The 20,934-nt window shown below is 39.9% G+C and overlaps 1 protein-coding gene across 1 annotated transcript in view; it reads left to right on the top strand.

Annotated features, from left to right (window-relative positions):
• Window positions 1-18,560, top strand: part of PKP2 (plakophilin 2) — a 32,795-nt gene extending 14,235 nt beyond the window's left edge. The window contains exons 5-12 of the mRNA XM_010184065.1: window positions 3,417-3,594; window positions 11,898-12,015; window positions 13,501-13,662; window positions 14,510-14,683; window positions 15,269-15,422; window positions 15,734-15,923; window positions 16,885-16,972; window positions 18,492-18,560. Coding sequence (XP_010182367.1) covers window positions 3,417-3,594; window positions 11,898-12,015; window positions 13,501-13,662; window positions 14,510-14,683; window positions 15,269-15,422; window positions 15,734-15,923; window positions 16,885-16,972; window positions 18,492-18,560 — 1,133 coding nt within the window. The remainder of the gene's footprint in view (window positions 1-3,416; window positions 3,595-11,897; window positions 12,016-13,500; window positions 13,663-14,509; window positions 14,684-15,268; window positions 15,423-15,733; window positions 15,924-16,884; window positions 16,973-18,491) is intronic.
• The last annotated feature ends 2,374 nt before the right edge of the window (window positions 18,561-20,934 follow it).

Genomic DNA, 20,934 nt, shown 5'->3' with positions numbered 1-20,934 from the left:
GGGAAAGAGAAGCATTTCTCACTTTGTGCAAGACCAAATGTGCGGTTAGGAAGAAGTACACTGGGTGCCTTGGTGAAAATGGCACTAGGGCGTAATTTTTGCCATCACTTGAGGAATTCTTTTAGGTCTCTAGCAAGCTGCAAGGAGTCCACAGGACAAAGGTCAGCCTGGTTGAATGAATTTTTATGAGAATATTAACTTTGCTTCCAGCAACTTTCATTCTCAGCCCACACTTCGAAGATAGGCAAGGAGTGGGCTGTAGCCAGGAGGTAGATAGTCACTGTTAAACATGTGATTCCTAAGGTCGGTGCTTCCCGATGATCTTGGCACGTACAGTGATATCTAGGAAATACTGGAATTACTGTCCTGTACAGCTTGAATATGAAGCCTGAGAAGGGCTGCAACATAAGCCTTTTATGAGCACAGTGCAAATCCCTGAGTGCCCTTCTACCAAAATGGTTAAACGCTGCTGAGCAAGTTTCCCTATCTGACTGATGGCTCACCTACAAGTTTTGTTTCACCTCTTGCATTACCTTTGGTTTCCTACAGGACTAGTGGAATGCCATAGCTGTGCATGCAATCACACTGCAGTTTTAAGAGCACTTCCAGGAAAAGGTTAATGCAGAACCTTTGATCTTCCACCTGGTCAGCATGAGAAGCCCATCTGTCTTTCCACATCTTACTTATTGCTTGCCTACTTTGACTGTAAATTAGAGACTTCCAAATGTATGATATGCTAATTAGCTGAATTTATTCCTCCATAAGAGATTAGTAAAATAATCTTGGTGTCTGATAATACCACACTGAACTCTGGTGAAAGACTCCTGACCTAGCATCAAAAGCATGTGATACTCATTAATAAAAATGTCTAAGAGCAGCAGAGGAAAGCCTTTTGTTTCTACTGCTGCATAGGAAGCATGATACCAAAGCACTCCACCTGACAAAAATACACAAAGGTAAGGAAGTTGTTGGGGAGAAGAAAGTTAAAACTCCAAGACACAGACGTTTTCTCATACTGTACTTTATTACCTGTCAGAAATATGATCTAATTCTTGTGCATATAAGTACATCTCAGCCTTAGAAGCTTATCTTAAAGGTCACTGGCTTATTAGCACCCGCAGTGTTAATACAGACAAACACTTGCCTAATATTAAGCCACATCACACCATACATTATTAAAGAATATTTTGATGGCCTGTGTTTTCTTCAAGAACTAGGCTGAGAAATACAGTCTAAGCACAGTCATGCCGTGTGCTTTGTATTGTCCTACTGAAAGACCGAAAGCAATGAATGTGTATGGAGATAAATGCTGATGATAGCAAATGCTGTGTCCTGTCTCACAGTCTGTGCATCCCAGGAGAACACACAAAAAAGCACCAAATCAATACCCTCAACAGAGTGGCTCTGTGCTCATGTGTAGAACATAGCTGCCTTGTTTCTCTGTGCAATTTCTGCACTTACATGACCTCTTCTTAGGGGGAGTAAGACCTCTTCAAGATCACATTGACCGAGTTTGCTAGTTTTATAAAATCTTTGATACAAGTAAAGTAAAGAAACCATGGGCTCTGCCCTTTGCTTGACATACAAACAAACTTCTTGCAGAACTCTTAGGAAAGGAATGAGGCTACTCCTGAAGAGTAGGAGAGGATGTCACTTGGAGACAATTCAGGAGCCAAGACAGGAATGACGTTTTATAGTATCTGGAGAGGATACTGAGGAACAGAAAGTAAAATGGCTGTGGCATGAAAGAAAAAAAAAAACAAAACAAAACAAAAAAATATGAGCTTTTGAAGGTAAGCCAGATGAGCCTCCAGGGAGTGTCTAACCTCTTGATCTTGTTATCTTGAAGTATTAATCTAAGAAACTAAAGATTTTTTTTTCCTGCAGAGGAGATTACAATACAAACAGAACTGTCATTAAAAGAAATATAAATTTTAAAGGGGACCCCACCCATTTTCCCAAATAACCATTTGAGGGAAAACTGTGCCCCTGTGAATACACCATAGCATGGCTTCAAGGAAAGAGCCCGCTCCTAAAGGCATTTTCTAATTTGAACAAATTCATCCACACTCAGAATGCCACTGAGAGAATCCTTCTGAGCCCAGTGAGACAGTGCCTGAGGATAAAGGTAGAATTTTTGTTGGGAAATGTACAGTGTGAGCAACATCAATTCTGTTCTGACAATTCTCCTCTAGGTATCTGTCTATAATTCAAAATGCACTTGTTCCTTTTCATATAATATTCTGTCCTTGTGCATTTGTACCATTCTCTTATCCTGCTTCCCCTACCAATGCCTTTTGGACTGCATGTCTGTTTTCCTACAAGCCTTGCTTAACCTTCAGGAAAGTACGTTCTTCCTTCTATCCCCTAATTCAGAGGTTGAAGAGCTGATCCCAGCAGTAATGGGCTGCTGCTGGCTGGCTTTTGTTTTGATTTTACTATTGCTCACAATAGCTGTAATTAAATTCAAAGTGTAAGGAGATATAAAAGAAACATTTTTTTTGTTGTGAACTGATGAAAGGAACATTCAGTAATACTCTGCCAGTGTTTGGAGGAGGAGATCTGTGAAACTTGGAGCAGCAAGCTGGAGAAACAATGAATGCCTTTGTAGTGAAAAGCAGAAATACATGTCTTTTTCCAGGGGAAGAATACTTTAAAAAGAATAGTCATCTGTTGGAATAGAACATAAGCAAAGCTAATCACTTATACAAGATTATATTTGAGAGTTGTTTTGGTGTTTGGAGATGGTGAGTAGAAAAGTTGCGTAGTGTTACTTAATGATTTGTTTAGCGACAAATGTCCGGACAGTAATGGCCAACCAGTGTTTAATGGCTTTCCCTCCTGTAAGGAATTTTGCTATCAAGTGTTAGAGAAACTTCATAATGAGAATCTCCTGTCTTCCAGCAGATTTCCAAAGACCAGTAAACTCACTCTCTGTACCTCTCATTTACTCCCTTTGCATGTGAGTTTATTCTCCCACTCATTGGTCTTTACTTGGCACTTGGAAGCGCAACTAGTCCTGCATTAAGAAAGGATGGATTCCTCCCTGGAAGTGTGGAAAATGATCACTGGCATTGGTGGTGTTAGCTCTGTTTAGCTTGTGTTACTTTGGTAATGCAGAAGATGGTTGCTGCAGATGGGCGGCGCACATGCAGAACCATAGAAAACTGTTCTTCTTGGTTGGGCATTAGACTGACTACATAGAGATCTGAATTTAATTACGTGGATAATTGTGCCTCTATTTTTGCCCTATTTCCATGTCCTCAGATGAACTCTTATCACCCCCCTCTGCTCCTCTTCAGGATATCAAGTGCCAGGCAGGGTTTTCACACATTAAGTTCAAGGAGTTTGAGATTTGGTCTTTCAAATGATGGAGGAGTCTTTTTGCGGCTCTGATTTTATTTTGAATATTGCAGGTTTGTTGTGGAATTTGTCCTCCAATGACCAGCTGAAGCACTTCTTGGTTAGAGAAGCCCTGCAGACGCTGACCGAAGCTGTTCTCATCCCCTACTCAGGCTGGCCAGACCGAGATTACCCAAAGTCAAGTGTTTTACCTGACCCTGATATCTTCTACAATGCCACAGGATGCTTGAGGTGAGCAGTGAGTCTACAAACAGCCAGAACAATAGTGATGGTAAAACAGGCTGCACACTTATTTTCTTCCTTGCTTTGAATTTTGATGGCTCCAAGTGAAGAGTTTGCATACAGGTTGTATTTTGAAATATGACCTCATGAGTATCAGACCAGAATTACTGCTCAGTACGATGAAAACAACTCACTTTTTAACGCTCCTGTATATTCATTCGATAGACACTCCACAGACTAAAAATATCCATAACAGAAGATAGTAAGTAATCAGAGGGCTGGTTGCAGTGCATAGTTGTATTGAAGCCAGAGATACTTCACAGAGATCCTTCACTGGATAGCAGATGTTGGTATGATGTATAAAATTAATCCCTGACTGAAGATGATAGTAGTAATAACAAAGTTTTTGTTATTATGTTATTCATTTTTTATTATTATGTTATTCATTAATGGTATAAAAATATTTTCTTCCCATGCTCCAGTGGACTGTCTTGTGCACCCCTTGGGGAGAACAGTGCTCTAGTGGATGTATAGCACAGTGACTTTTAAAGCCTAGGTCTACAGCTGTATGATCTGATGATACAAATACATGAGTGATGCTTTCATAGGATAATGAAGTTCTTTGACCCATGCAAGAATAATTTATAAACACTTTATTAATGCATTTTTCACAAACAATTCCTGCTTCATTCTAATTTCTAAAATTTATGAAGCGTAAGAAGCCACTATCCACTGGAGTCACATAAAAATATGGCTACATTTTTTTTTTCCTTCTTACTCTACACACAAATTCAGAATAATTAAGATCCTTATACATAGCTTGAGTATGTGTCTATACTTCTGACTGGCAGAACAGATTTATGACTGCATTTGTTAAATAATAACAGTGCAAAACCCTGTGAAGAGTCCTAGGCTGTAGCAGGTAAAACAGTAAGGTTTATCTCTTTGAAACACAATTTCTTAGTTGTGCTGGAGCAAAATACAGTTATAGGCAGTAATAGGATTTTTATCATTACACGCCTCCATTTAGAGAATTTGGTTCTATGTAAACAAGAAACGAGCCTTCTATGAAAAGTAAAGAAAATTCACTATATTCACATACCAGTATTTCAGGGGTAGCCTCAACAGAAGTTTACTGTCATGCATGTTTTATTCAAGCAGTGGTAATGCTGTTTACAGTGGATAACTCAATGTGGGCTGGGCTTTTTTTTTTTGAGCATAGTCTCAAAAGTTCAACTAAACTGAGGCCAGGCTGCAGCCATGGGGTGGATGAATAAATTTACAGTTGTATATTTACTACTGCAATCAGCTAATAGCCTTGTGAACACAGTAGGAACTACTATGGAAAAACACCAAAGGCCTCAATAAACACCCCTCTAATTGACTGAAATATAAAAGTCACACATTTAATAAAAATACCTTTAAAAATAACAGTCCGTAATACCGTGGCCCATTGTGTTTGTGAGTTCAAAGTCATTGCATGTTAAATAAATACAAGTATACTCTTATTGTTTACACATTCAAAAATGCATGAAAGGACATAGTGTGAAATAATCAATAAGTAATGTATGAGCGCAAAGGCATGGCCTGAGTTTTAAACTCTTCTTAACAAAGTACAAGGAGTTAAATTTTTAAATTTAGGGGCTGGGAAGCTGCCCAGTTTTGCCTTGCACACTTCCATTTTGCTGACATGTCCTATAGCAGAGTAGTTGTGTCTGTGTTGCATAATTTTTTACTGTGCAAATTGCTCTGTACCTGACTCAATGGTGGTCTCAGAGGACAAATTAATTGTTAGCTATACAAAATACTCAACAATAAAGCACCTTTTTCTGCAGGAACTCCTGTCAGCCTACTAACTACTAATTAACTTGATCTCTAAGTAATAATTAACTTTTATTTACTCTGATGGCTCAAAAGAAGATACAGAGAAACATTAACTACCCATAATAAAATGTCTCTAACTAATGCTAGTGGTGCTGTCAATGAAATGAATCAGGTTGTCTTTTTCCATCTGAGTTATCCTGAGTTGCATGTGTACAGAAACCAGTCCGGCTGTTAGCTGTGCGGCTCTGTGGTTGCATGACCTGCTCCTCTCCTGCGGTTGGGCTCTGGAACTATCTCTTCCCAACGAGCCAGCCGATGGAGGCACAGGGTGAATCTCAGTTTTAGCATGGTACTACCCTTTCTGAGCTTGTTGCAGCAACAAGACACAGCTCCATATGTGACAAATGAGGAGTAACTGAGTTGTTTTAAATGAAATAAAAGTAGATTCTGAACATACCTTACTCTGTACAGAAAGTCAGTGAGTGCGGCTGCTTCAGAGCTGCAGTTAGCTCTGCAGGCTTAATGAAAAGTCTCTCAGACTGCCCTTACCAAGATGCCCAGAGATAGTTCTTCGCAATTTTAAGAGCTTGAACACTAAAAATTGTAACTGAGAGTAGAACAAGAAGGGCTTGAAAATTCACAGGTAAAGTTGATCTGCAGGATTGCCAGCATACTTTCTATCAGAGAATAGTTTTTAATGAGGCTTACCATATTTGTACAGACCAAATAGCCAAAATTTTTAAGCTGAATCAGTTTGCTTCTCTTTATTGAAAACTAATCACCTCACAAATTAGATCACCAGAAGTATTCTTTCCTTATGTATTAATTAAAAAAAAATCTCTGCACAAAGAAGTGCTGAAAACTAAATTAAGAACACACCACAAAATTAAAAACTGTGTACTAAAGGAATGATGTTACTAATGAAGATGTTTAAAGATTATATATATTTTCCAGAATATAAATCTGTAATTAGTCTTCCCTTTTGTAATTCTAACATGTTTGTTGTGCATGTTGATAAAGTCTATAGCCTGCAGCTTCTATTACAGGGTAAAAATAGTACTTTGAAGTCCAGCACATTATGCATAGTACCGTACTTAGTTACAGAAGAACACCAAAACTTCTTTTCATAGATTTACATACACCTATGACTGACAGGAACACCAAGAGTACAAATCTATCACTTGTCATCTGACATGGGAGTATGCACTGTGCCACACAGTTACCAACTAGTAAATTACAGCTGTCTTCATCCCCTTTGACAGAATTTCAGGAGAAGAAGTGAATCCATATCTGGTAGATAATACTGCAAATACCAACACTGGAATGAGTGACTGACTGGAACATGCCCCATTCTGCTAACCAGTTATTGCCAGAAGCACTGTGGAGTCTTGAATTTTGGCTGCCTGCGTCACTGTATGCAGTCACTGATAAGGAAGTCTGAAGTAGAAGGATTTGTTAATCCTATTCTCTAGGTCTGTAATTTTTCTTAAAGCTTTGCTTCTGACACAGTTTTACAGAAAACATGGGTCACAAAACTTAATACACTAAAAAGAAGCTGTGTATACCACACAATTCTGCATTAGCAATTAGAATAAATAATGGTATTGTTCAGTCCTGAAATATGACAAAAAACACTGTGCCCTGAACAAGCAGGATAAGCCAAATCAAAAGACTGCACTGGTTGCCTGACAATAAGCTGAACAAGTACAAATGGTATATTGAAGTATCTAGAGGGGTACTGCAGACTTTTGCAGACAAGTCTTGCTGGATTTTAAAGGTAAAGTCACTTTTTCTTGGCATGAAAGTCCTACACATAATAGTTCTGTCACCAGTTCCAATACAGATGGGTAGAAATCTTCAAGATACTTAGCCCCCTCCTCCATACTCCTTCTCTGAGTCTGAAAGGGTAAGATGCCAACAGCATGAAGAATATATGGGTTTGAATATTATTTATATTACATGAGTGAATTTCTGGCATGACTCTTCCTCTGATTAAAAGGAATGCTTAGTAGAAGGCTTAGTATCATATCTTGAAACCTGATGATGATCAGCTTCTATTTTTACATTGAAATACCTGTTCCCAAAAGTTCTGCAATCCTGAACTTCCCAAAATTTATGTTTAGTGGTCACATTTCCTCCTGCAGAACATTTCATTTAAGTGTTGGAGCTAGCAATTGCAACTGCTGCATTTCATTGCAGTCCACCTTTTTAATTGCTTTGTTAGTGGAGCATTCTGTGGCCCTATATATCCTAATTTTTCAAAACTTTTAGACAACCATTTCTAGAAGAGTCAGCTAACCTCTCTGTTCTTGGTTCCCTAGACAGTAAAATAGAAGTAGTGCTTCCTTTTTCATTATTTTTTTTTCACCCTTTGTCTGTCCCAGCTCCCTTTTAAGCTCTGTGTGAATTACACAGTGACCCACAAGGACGGTGGAAAGCTGTAGCTGGACGAAGTAGTATCATTGCACTTCAGACCAGGAGGCTGTGTAAACATCTACTTCTATTGGCTCTGGAGAGAAATGAAGCCAAATCTCTCAGCGTGTGCTGAAAAGCATAATGGCAGCTCAATTTCATAATAGGAGCTTCTAAGAAAGAATGTAAAACAAATGAGTGATGATGACAAATCATTGAACCAAGGCCTCTTGCATAGCATTGCCATTCCTTGGAGTTTATTTCCATCCATTCTTATCTTCTCTTGTCTCCTCTTCAATTTATCTGCTCCCTCAATTCCTGAAAGGAATTTTGTTATTCCAGCAAGCAGCTTGCAGTCTGGTGCCTGTAGTCACTAAGTAGATCCCCAGATACCTTTCCCTCTCTGATGCGTTTTTGAACTGTGTGAGGCATGAAGGGAATACGATTTCCCAAATTACTTCAGGAAATTGTTATCTCACAATTGAGTTAAATTCAAATTATCAGTTTTAGCAGAACGAGTCCCAGGAGCAAAAGCCCTCCTATCAGTTCTGTGGATCATTCACAGCAGTGCAAAAACCTTTTCCCACATAGTCGGCCAGTGTGTGACTCAGTGCTGGCTTAAAGGGAGTATCCCTTTTGTTTGGTGCCATTTGCAGTCTAACTGAACATATATTATCATTCTGTTTCTTTTCAAATCACACTTGATTTTACTGTGTTACATTTCTTTGTGCTTACCTCACATCTCTGGACCAAAACAGTATTTCTCAATAGGGAATTAGCTGATCCTCCGCAAACACTGCAGGAACATGGGGAGACAAACAGCTATTTTGGTTACAGATATAGTTACACCATGCATGTGTACGAGAGAGAACAGAAGCAGCAAATACAGGATGAGATAAATCAGAGAATCACAGAATCACAGAATGGTAGGGGTTGGAAGGGACCTCTGGAGATCATCTAGTCCAACCCCCTGCCAAAGCAGATTCACTTGCAGCAAGTTGCACAGGAAAGCAGGTCCACAGGAAAGCTCTTACATGGCTCAGCAAGAGAGAAAAGCACAGTGTCCTTGGAAAGCAGGCATGTGTCAAACAGCTTGACCAGCCAGAACCTGGGATGAGGCACGTAGATGTGATATAACCACATCAGCATGTGGTAAAGTTTGGGCATGTCACCAGGATTAGCATATTTAAGCATGCCAGAAGTCAGAGATTTTTAATAATTAGGTGATTCCAAAGGGTAAGTTTTGAGTCATTTGAAGGAGAGCATCCCTGCAACAGCAATTTCCCTAAGGCTGCATTCTCCCCATGCTGCATTCTCCCAGCCATTCAATACCAATCCTGGGTAGAGATATCAGGAACTGTGTGGCAGAAGAGTTTTCCTGTGAGAAGACTCTTGATCTTGATCTTGACTTCAGCTGATCCTTTTTTCCACTGATGTATTTGTCTCAGCGTGCTTCTGACAGAACACAGCACATTTGAAGATTTCTAGGTAGCCTTGAAGTCTGACCATGGCAGTTGCCACAAGCCACAGTACTGGGCCAGCCCAAGCACTGAGTATTTAAAGGCCTCCAGGAGTTCCACTACGAAAGAGTCCAGCTCCTGAGCTTAGGGGAGGCGTCCCAGTTGTCAGGAACCTTAAATCTTGGGAAACCAAAACGTAGTTAATTTTGCAGTCTTCTAAGCAAAATGTTGCCATTGTTTCAAAATTGTCTTTGGGATTTAAAAAAAAAATTATGTTTTTGTGACAATTCTCAAAAACTTATATTTTTTTCCCAATCTAGTATTTTTATTTCCTGGAATTTCTTATGCTTCAATTAGCAAACAAACTGTCAACTGAGGTTTTGCCTGAGATGCACTTCTCTGCCTCAGAGACCAACTCTGACCCTATTCAGAGAAAGGTGGAGAATGGAGTGGCCGCATATGCACAGATGCACACACAGCCATGCACTGATGTCTTTGACTGGATGAACAGCGGAACATCAGCTTCTTAATGAAACAGAGTTCAGTAATTTATTTCCTTTGCAGAACAGGACCGTGCCTCCAATTCATGCTCTCCTCTGCCTCCTGAGCTATAAAGCCATGTGCCCCACCATATGCATGCTGGACAGCATGGCCAGGTGGTGGCCTCTCCTTGCACAGCCATTCAGCATGATCGTAGTTGTCAAAAGTTCAGGGATTTTTAGAATAGCATACTGTGACAAAATGAAATGCTGTATCAGCTGAAGTGTCTTCGGCAAGGGAAATGCCACACTTATCTTTTAATAGTATTTTTAGTCTGCGTGCCTCAGAAACTATTTTTGCTATGCACTAGAAGGGCTGTAGCTTGTGCATTTCTGTCAGCATAGCCATAAACATGTGAAAGGGTGACATGCCTTGAATGTGACATATGTAGGTAAAATTAAATTCCAAAGAAGTGTATATGGCAGACCATATTAAGGAATCTGAATATTAATTCTGTGGTATGTAATACCATGAGAGAATAAATGAACTCATAAATAGGGAAATAGTTAACAGCATGACCTAAAGTAAAACTATAATTACAGTGCATTAGTGTTTAATCTGAATATGTACTTTCCAGGGGAAAAAAACAGAACAACTGCATTGACAGTCTATAAAACGCTACATGTATTTTACAGTCATAAGCCACAGAAAAGTTGAAAGCTGAACCTTACTGGCTTTGTAATTAATAATTTTAAACCACTGTAATTTCCAGTGGGTAAAGTAAGCATGCAAAATAAACACCCTGAAACTATCTAAAGGAACATGTTCCTCTCTGTTTGTGATGGATGCTAACACTGGGTTGTATTTAATGTTATTTCAAACAAAGAAGCTGGAATGTGATACTGCGTGCAGTCTTTTGTCCAGCAAAGCTGCAGGAGTCCAAAATAATGAGGCCTAGGTTTATAATTCCAGCATTCCATAATTCAGAGTTTGTTCAGTTGTAAAAATAATTACACCCCAAAATTGTGTGTTGTTACTTCCCTGGAAATCAGTAGCTTATTTAGAGCCAAACTTCAAGCAGTAAGTGTGTGTTTGGCTTTTCAAGAGTTTTTAAATCACTTTCATAATTAATTTTCAAGTTGTACTCGGGTTACCACAAAGCACAGAAAACATTACTTGAAAGCTGAGCAAGCAGTGGCTTCCTTTGGGTCTGGAGGAAGCGGAAAGCGAAGCAGTGTCTGGGCCGCTGTGGTAGAACAGCAGAAGGCACCTTCAGAAGACATCTGGCATTTCCCTCTCTGACTGAGCAGCTTCTAGTGGCTTCATCTTTTTTTCTGCTTGGATGCCATCAGCTTCTCTGGGAAGCTGGGAATTGGCTGAGCATGGTGTATTTTTACCTCTTCCTTCTCTCACACTGTTGGTCTGGCAGCAATGGCAGTGACAGCCGCATCGCCATTCATTCCCTCATCCTCTCGCCCAGCATTCAGACTGGCTTGGCTGCTGCTCTGACCTACTGGCTTGGCTGCATTCGTATCTCCTCCTGCCCACTAACATCCCTCGGAGCATTTCCACAAGCGCATGAATCACTATGTGAATTTGGGCTTGTAACTGATATCAGTTATCTTTATGTGTTAGTGTGCAAATGTTGCTAAAATTGTCTGAACGTGTGTCTGTTGATGGGTCATCTTCGATCAAGGACTGTTTGGTGTAGGTAAGTGGTAAAGGACATTTGCGTGCATGGAGATTACTACAGGTATCTTTCATCTGATATTTTAAAATAGCTACTGTCCTAAATATTAAAAATATAACTAAAAATGGAATAATAGAAAAAAGTCCAGTTTGTTTGACTGTTTAAAAAGGATTAATTCAACTTTGAGATTAAGATTTGAGTCAAGTCTTACCATATCTGTCCAAACACAGTAGTTTGTTTTTCTGAAGTATTTGTTTTTGTCTGGGAGTGCATGGAAATGAAAGTTGTACTTAGCAGATGCTCAGATTATCTTACAGCTCTGAAGAATGGAAGCAGTCAGCCTTAAATTCAGAATCTTTAAGATTTAGCTATAAAAGTTTGTCAGAGGGGCACAGGAAGTATCTTTGACTAAATCTCTTCTTACTACCATGTTCCTTCCTGCACAGAAACATGAGCTCTGCCGGCCCAGAAGGAAGGAAAAAGATGAGAGAATGTGATGGCTTGATTGATTCTCTTGTGTATTATATTCAAGGAGCTATTGCAGACCATGAGCCTAACGACAAGGTATTCTTTGAGATGAAAGGTCTTTTCCTAGGGGAAATTGCTGAAAGAAAATTTTTTTTTTGTTTAGAAACCAATATTCAGATACAGTTGTGATGTAACTGCTGAACTTATTTCCAGGGCTTTTAGAACTGCTACCAAAGATGAAAGTCCAGTAAGAAGCTTTTTGAAGTATTTTTATCCTGCCATCTGAAAGGATAACATACCATAACATTGGGAAAACATTTTCACAATCACCAGAGAGAGCTAGAAACTTCTATATTTTTTTTTTTAAGTTACATAAAGTCACAGCTTTTGGAGATACTGAAACATCTAAAGAGTCAGATGTCACCTTTTTAGTTGTCTCAGGGAGCTAGCTAGCTAGATGTGTAAAACAAATCAGGTTACTTTCCTGTATATTTAGTCTTAAATCCCACTTAGGAAATGAAGAACCTAAATCCTTTTGGGTGGCAGTGTAATTCAGGAGCTTGCATCATTTAGAATGGGATTCATTTTCCTGAGTTTTTTAGAAATTATTCTTGCTGCCTAAGCCAGTAACTACAAGGACATGGACACCTCAAGAAGCCAGTTCCACTCATTCTCTTCCTCCCAGCACTGACTGCAGATGAACCCTGAACATTGCTTAGACTGGGTGCTTGTCTTTTGGCTGGGTGAAGTTGGGTGAGGAGACCAGCCATCACTTAGGAGAAGGTTAGCTGCAGCCTGTGAGGCACTTCTAGTGTGCCTGCTATAACTTGTGCTGTGCAGTGGTAATTACTGCACATTTATAGCTCTATTCTAGGATTAGTTACTTGAGCTTCTCCATCTCCCTGTATTCAGTGCCATTAGCTTCAGGGAGAATCCAGTACATTGCACTTGTGCCAATAGCTCCCTGCTGCATTTTGTCTTAAAACCACTCATTCCTTTTTTACTTTCAAAAAAGAAGGAACTGGTAGTAAAGCTATTTGCCACTAGACTCATCACTCAGAAATTGTAGCCCTGACCTTAGCCATGCCCAGAAAAGCACATCTAATTTTAAAAAAGCATTCTACCACAGAAAACTGCTTCCTCCTTAGGAAAGACACAAAGCTTTCCTTTTGCTGACGCTATGGCGAGGTGTCTACATGATGTTCTTTACTCTTAAGCTCTTAAACATTCCTTGGCACACTTCTGGTCTATGCCAAACAGCACTCGCCCAAACAATTCCCAGGCACAATTCAGGAATTATAATGTCCCAGGACCATTTCCAACAGGCTTGCACCCCACTCCGAATGCAAGCTCTCTGTGCCAGTTGGCCTCAGTGCTCAGGAACATCCCAGGGCATGTTTAATTTATCAGTGTGAATGCAGTCTTAGGGACCACTGGTATGAAGACTAGCTCTTCTGTAAGCCATTAGAAGCTCTGCAGTCAGTTGCTGAAGATCCAAAAATGAAAGCTCTTCACATGTCTATACATGTCCCTTCAACACATGCCAAAGCTTTCAAGATTTCTATTCCTTTGTTATTTTAGGCCACAGAGAACTGTGTGTGCATTCTTCACAATCTTTCCTACCAGCTAGAGAGAGAGCTCCCTGAGAGCTATGCCCAGAGCATATATATACAAAGAAGAAATATATCTAGCAATGATAAAACACCGGGCTGTTTCGGAACACGGAGCAGAAAAGTAAAAGAGGTAAAACATATGTTTACTTACATTTCATTTTGTTAATCAGTTGTAGCAGCTTCTGGAGAACAAGACTGTAATCTACTTAACAATCTGTTACTGATGTATCTGGTAGTGTGACACTTGCCCCAAAAATGCAAATTTACTGATAGCCTTTCCTAACACCCATTATCTTGTTCAGCTGCTGCCGACACAAATGACATAGCAATTCACCATTTCACTAGTTGAGGAATACTGCCGCTCAAGTTTCACCCCCACTGGTGGATCTGTGGTAGCTGTACCATGTACAGCAATTGTGCAAGTGCCCAACCAATGAGTGGGCGTTGTGATGGTTTCACCAGTGAAACCAGCACAAGGTGACTTGCCACTTCGACGATTTGCTGGCTTCTGGGCTATCTCAGGATCTCTTCTTTTGATGCCATGTGATATAAATCACAAATATTCTGGCAACTGGGAATTGCTGGAGGGAAATCTGGTGTTAGGGGAGGGTAAAAGCGAGAGAAAAGGATTGATGACCCTTCCCCATCTATTGGTTTTGCTGGAGTGCATTCTGTCTTCTCCCATTCCATCCACAGTACAACTCTACCTGGCCATTTCTGTTTCTCCTTGGCCTCAGCCCCTAGTGCCAGTTGCTGAGAGATAAGAAACAGCTTTCCCCATACCCATCTCCTCTTTTTGGATGGAGTGGCTAGTGTAATTAAATATTGGAAGTTTACATATTGTCATTTGAGTTCACAGCTTGACAATCTACAAATAATCTGGTCATAGAGAGTTACGAAATGGCTAGTTTAGATTGTGATGCATTAAGTCATATAAGGTCACTGTTTCTAAAGGCTTGATCTGTTTACATGTTTAGAAGCAGCAGGACACTCCGCTACCTGAGGAAAAGAGCAATCCCAGAGGTGTTGAATCGCTCTGGCATTCCACACTGATTAGGATATATCTCTCCTTAATAGCAAAGAGTACCAGAAACTACACCCAGGAAGCATCCCTGGGAGCTCTTCAGAACCTCACAGCTGGCACTGGACCAGTAAGTCAATTTTTTAATTTTTCTTGCCATTCAGTTCTTAATGTGACTGCATACAGTTTGGGGCTGCAGTGCAACATGTTCACCGCACTGAGTTCAAATAACCACTGGCGAGTCACTGGCTCACAGACACAACCAAGAAAATCGAAGAACATTGAAGGGAAAGTCATGACCAGCAGTGCAGCTATTTCTTGCTTGTCAAATAGGGGGACTTTTTCTTCTCACTCTGTGCACATCTCCACATGTGAAATTTGCTAGTTCATTGCACAGTGAGGGATGAGTAGATGTTAAAAGCACCCAAAAAAGTGGGTTTGTGGAATATAATCAGTCCTGTGGGGAAAGGAAGGCTCTGACACAACCACAGATGAGTTTTGTGGTGAAGAAACTAATGACCTCTATCTGGGGAACTGGCCAAAAAACATGTGGGAGAAAGAGGGCTCAAAACTTCTTTTCTGTCACAACTGATGTGTAGCTCTGGATTTATACTATTTTAAATGTGCTTAAATTGATGTAGAGAGCCTGCTGAGTTTTTTTATGGGGCTATACATCCATGGTAGTGACACGCTCTCACCACATACCTTATAACAGATGCCGTTTGCGGTGGCACGGACTGTTGTTCAGAAGGCAAATGGCCTCCCAAGTATTCGAACTATGCTTCACGTAAGCCACCCGACAGTAAAGAAGACAGCAGTCTCACTGCTCAGGAACTTGTCTCGCAACACCTCTCTGCAAAGTGATATAGGTGAGCAAAGACTAACTTTGTCTCTCGGGCTTTATTTTTCTCCTCTCTTTACTTTAAACTTTCCTTCTTTTAAAAAAGAAATGCACAAAAAAACCTTGAGTGTAAGAAGCAAGATACATACTGTCCAATCTAGAGCAGATACAGCTTAACCTCAATTATGGGCATGTAATGCAGGTGTGAAACCATGACTTTGTTGTGGGAGCACACAACACCCTTGTAGGTGGTAATGGGAGGGGTAAGGTCTTGTAGGACCCCTAGATAAATTTGCACCTGTTAGTAATGGTGTTGCTTGTCTCTCTTCCAACTTGTAGCCAGAGAAGTTTTGCCTGATTTGGTCTCGATCCTTCCCGACTCTGTCCCGGCATCTGACATTGTCTGTGAAACCACAGCGTCCACCTGCTACACCTTGTACAATTTGACACAGAGCAGTTCTCACAATGCACGGCTTCTCCTGAGTGCTGATGGCCTACCTAAGATTATTGCCATCAGCATGAATGACAGGTAAGGTGGCTGAGAAGCCTTCCTTCCCCCTTCTTCTTTCCCTGGGGAAAAAAGAAACTGGAAACTCTGCTGCCTCAGGGCAGGGAAAGCACTGCATCTTAAGGTACAGTGACTGTGGGGTGAATAATATTGCACATATTGGGAGATACAGAAAGATATCTTATAACTACTGTTCCATCCACAGCAAAATTTGTCATGTTCCTGCATTTTTGACAGCCCAATATTATCTATATTCTAATATATATAGTGGCTGACCATCAGATCTTATCTGTCCCCAAAATGTTTCTGTATTTCCTATTCTGTGTAACACAGCCCTGATAATCATTAGCAGAAGAGTGGAGAGATACATTTTATGAAGCTGATAGAACTGTACTTAAATGTTCTTTACCAAGGGGCATTTTAGATAATAGATGTTGAATTTCCTTCAATCGTTATTTAATCTGTAATCACATGTGACCAATGTTTACTCAAAAGAGAATAATTAATGCTTTGTGAATATGAATAATTATTCTGTTTGCCTTCCTCTCTTTTCTACAAAACAGAAGAGGAAATTCATCTCAGTAAAGGTGGCCTCATGAGGCTCTGAATAGTTTAAGTCACATCTAAATAACTGGAGATTTTACCTGCTGGAAAGATCCTTTCAAATGCCTGTTATGTTGACATGTATTTTCCTCAACCGAATATGAACAGTATGATAGCTGCTCTAAGATGAAGGGTATAGACTACTTCATTTCTCTCAAATTTTGAAGAATGGATGTAGCAGGGAGGAATGTTGCAGTTGTTTCAGTAGTCTGGACAGCATGAAATGCGCTAGAATACCTAAAGAGCAGTAAAACAGCATTTACGAGGGGAGAGAGAGAAAAAAATGCTACGAGATTATGTTTGCTGAATTCTGTACAGGCACTGTGTTTATGAAGTGGGAATTTAAAGATGTTTTATCATTCTTTTCACAAAATTGCAGTAATATGTTCAGCAAAGCTAGCAGGGCTGCGTCAGTCCTCCTCTACTCCTTGTGGTCTCACACTGATCTCCACAGTGCTTACAAAAAGGTAAGATCTGAGTTAGAGCAAAGACAAGTAATCTGTCCTTTCGTTCAACCCTCTCATTTGTTCTTTGGGGCCCTTAGGACTTCTGAACTGTTAAGAAACAACCTATGACAGGATTTCCAGTGGTCTCTGAATCTGGTGTTTCTGTTACTTGTACACAATCCTGCACAAGCAGTGCATGCCCTTAATTTTTGCTCATCTGTGTTCATATTCTCTCCCTCTCTGCTTTCATATTCACTGGCAAAGTTTATTAAAATCGTTGCTGCTGCCTGCCAGAAACATCAAATGGTGAGAAGTGATGTGCAGTAGGTGTCCATCCACCACTGACAGAACCAACCTGACACAGAGGGCTGAAGGTGCCTGCAAAAGCGAAGGCACGGCGAGGCAGCTTCCTGCTTTAAAACCGGAGCAGTGTTGTTCTCTTTGTTGTTAGTGTGGTCTGGAAGCCCAGGTGTTAGTTATATTCAGACAAAAAGCTAGGGCCTGGGAAAGGTATTGGCAAACGTTTACTGCCACAGTCAAATCAAACAAAAAATGACCAGCATGAATCAGAAAACAAACCAGTTTATTTCCTTTTGAAGCTCTGTGACTGCTTTTTCAACACACAGCTGACTTGATTGCAACCTACCTACCTGCAACCTGCATTTCAAACTGTTTCCATTCCTTGTTTTCTTGCTGTTCAGAATTTTTGCCATCTAAAATTCCCTATAACCTAAAACTATTCCATTTTTTCAAGGTTTACCTTTAGCATTTATTAGTCAGCTTGTTTCTTCTTGTAGATTTTTTGTTGAAATTTGCTCAAAAAAGTTACCTAGTGTAGTGTCCTTTAACAGTCTATACTGCCCCACAAATCAGAAATTTGTGTTCAAGAATAAGAGTACTGTACCCATATAAACTCTAACTGGCTTTTGTTGTCTTTGTTTTTTTGCAACTACATTCCTAACTTTACTGTACAGTAATGCTCTGATGACATGATTTTTCTGAACTCACTGGTACTTTGGATATGTGTATAAGACATATTTGTGGGATCTGAGTTTCAGAACATGCTGATTACTTGCTGTTCCTGTGCAAGTCAGGTCCCCTAGTGATATCAGGTATGGCACTGAAAACTGCACGCCCTCTAATTCCTAGATATTTTTTAGAAATCAGTCCAATAAGCAAGAGAAATCACTTGATCAAATGAGACTGATAAAATCCCAAGTAATTTTGGCTTTGCCCTATACTCAGATAGGGTTAATCTCAGCTGACATTAGTCACCTAAGAGTTAGGAGTCTGTAGAGCTGAGCTAGAAGAAAAAGCTCTCTGTACAGTCAGTGGAAAGAGTTAAGCAACCCCAGAGATTCATCTTAGACTGAACACCATCACTCCTGGGACATCTCTGTTCTGTCTCTGTTGAATGTAGAGGACTCTGCCTAGACCCCTACCATGGCTCCATATCTAGCTTTTAGGCAGCTCAACCCACCCTTCTCTTGCAGAATCGACACTGAAGATAATGAACTGTTCTGTTTCTTTCATTCCAAAGGCTGACTTCAAGAAGGCGGATTTCATCAATAGCCGGACAACAAAAGCCTATAACTCACTGAAAGATTGAATCAGAGCATAACACCACTGAAGACAGATGAGGTCATACATCAGTTAACTTCACATGGTTGGTGTTGCCATCATGAACCAGGAAGTATCTCAGAAAGAAAGAGGCTGATTTTCTATAAGACTTGAGTGACCAGAGGGTAGCTGTTTTGTGTTTTTAATCCTAATCACCTTGTTGTCACTGTGTATATCAATATAAGAATAACCAAAGATGGATTCTTCAGGATGTCTGAGGTGAAGTTTCATCCAGGTTTACCACTAGTCAGAGCTTCAGATGACTGCCTTTAGTCTAACAGGCATTTATACAGAGGTTTGAAATGCTGATTGGCAGCAAATTCTTTTCAGACTGTTTTATACAGATGGTTTTCTACAGTGGGTAAGCGTCAAGTGCACTGCTCAGGACATAGTAGTTTTTCACCCTTTTGTTTCTTCCCACATGCTAAATAAGAATCTCCAGACTCTGTGAGTATACACAAGAAGCTGTTTCACTACCTGCATTATAAAAGCACCAATGGAGTTAAAATTACTACTTTTATATTGTTTGTATTCATGTGCTCACTGGTTCCTAAGCCTCTCTCATTTGAGACTTCATCAGAAACAAAACTGACTTTATATAGTCCTTATCATCAATTGCTCCTCTCATCCTCCCTCACACAACTGTTGGATTTTATAACTGTGTCCAGAAAGGTTTATAAGTAGAACCACTATGTTTCAGACCCTTAGGGCTGGACCTTGACCCATAATTCTTTGCTAGTTGGTGGAAGAGTTATTTGCTGGTGATTCAGTGATTATTTTAAGAAATTGCATTTTCAAAACAATTCTGTTGATTATCTATAGTAAAGAGAGTGGAGTCTTGCCTTTATATTTGAAGTAATAGATACAGACACACAATAGCTTGGGCTCCGTGCTGCTTAAGGAATTCATCTGATCCTGCTTCATATTCTCTTACTTGGAATCATCATCCTCCCTACAGCAATTATGTGCAATGTGATAACTGAAGGACTGTGTCTCCACATGTGGGAATAGGTAATGGGAGGAGAAAAATTCCTAAGCACCTAAAGGCTGTTCTCATGATATGATCCTCAAAGAAGGAAAAAAAGCACTAAAAATCCCCATCTGATATCTTTAGTAAGTGAGATTTATCTCAACAAACCAGTAGTTAAAATGTCCATTAAACCAAAATGAAATTAATATATGAATATATAAAACTCTGTGGATTGGATTATCAGGTGACATGATCTGGCATTACTCTTCTGAAATCAGAGGAGCTAAGCAACATTTACAGCAAACAAAACTTTGGCATATGTATTTTCATTCTTTCCTGGACGAATGGAGCCCATCCTGTACCCTCACGCTGAACTGCTGGCACAGGAGCTATTACAGCTGTTCTTATCCAGAAGGGGATGCATAATCCTTCGAGTAGGGACCTCACAGAGGAGAACGTCAGGCCTCTCCATTTCAACAGTCCTTGCCAAATGTCTAGCTTACAACCAGCAGATTGTGACATTGCACTTTGTCCAAACATACTTCTGGATACTGGGGAGCTAAATTCTGCTGGTAGGTGCACATAGTTCTCATAGGGTTCCCAGGAAGTCCCACATGTGCGTGCAGAACAGAACGTATCCTGGGGAAGTAAGCAAACAACCCTGCTTTCTCATCATGGATCATTTTCATGGGTCTGTTAGTCCTCTGCGTTTGCTTTGAGTAACTCAAATCAAATGGATTCCAGTAAGAGGTTTTAAAAATACTATTGTTTTTTTAAAAGGTTATTTTCAAAATACTCCAGGTCCAAAATCAACACAGGGGAAGGAAACTTACAGCACTGCATGTGGAGGAAATTGTTTTTATAATTTTTAAAAAATACAATAGAAAACAGACAACAAAATCTAACTTTTTCTTCTAACTTGTTAACTTCAGTAACACTGCATATGCCATGAATTAATAAACACTAGGAAACCTGTACAAGTCTTTTTTTACTGCTCAAAAAGTAATAGTAGGCAAAATTAATATACAAAGAGTAAACTCAAATACAGAGTAACACGGGAATGAAGAACTGCAGTATAAAGATCAGAAAGGGAGCTTTTAGAAACACACAAGTATTGGTTTAGTTCTGTGAAACTCACATGCTATTTAAAAAAAAAAAGAAAGACCAATGCTGGGCATTTTTGAATGCCTCACTTAATGTGTCTGTCAGTAAGATGTTCTTAAGAACGGGGTGCAAACTTTCTGGGTTGTTCCTATTAATAGTGTCACTTTAAAAGCAAAGCAGCGTTCAGAAGTGACCCAGAAGGATATCAGGCCTGGCAACAACTGAAAGCTATAAACAGGGAGGAGAAACAATGACACACCTTTTTACAACTGATCTCCTACTTGTAAGC

The sequence above is a fragment of the Mesitornis unicolor genome, unplaced genomic scaffold (assembly GCF_000695765.1).
Source record: "Mesitornis unicolor isolate BGI_N332 unplaced genomic scaffold, ASM69576v1 scaffold3985, whole genome shotgun sequence".
In the NCBI taxonomy this organism is placed as follows: Eukaryota; Metazoa; Chordata; class Aves; order Mesitornithiformes; family Mesitornithidae; genus Mesitornis; species Mesitornis unicolor.
The sequence above is the reverse complement of the archived record's forward strand: the minus strand, read 5'-3'. Positions and strand labels throughout refer to the sequence as shown.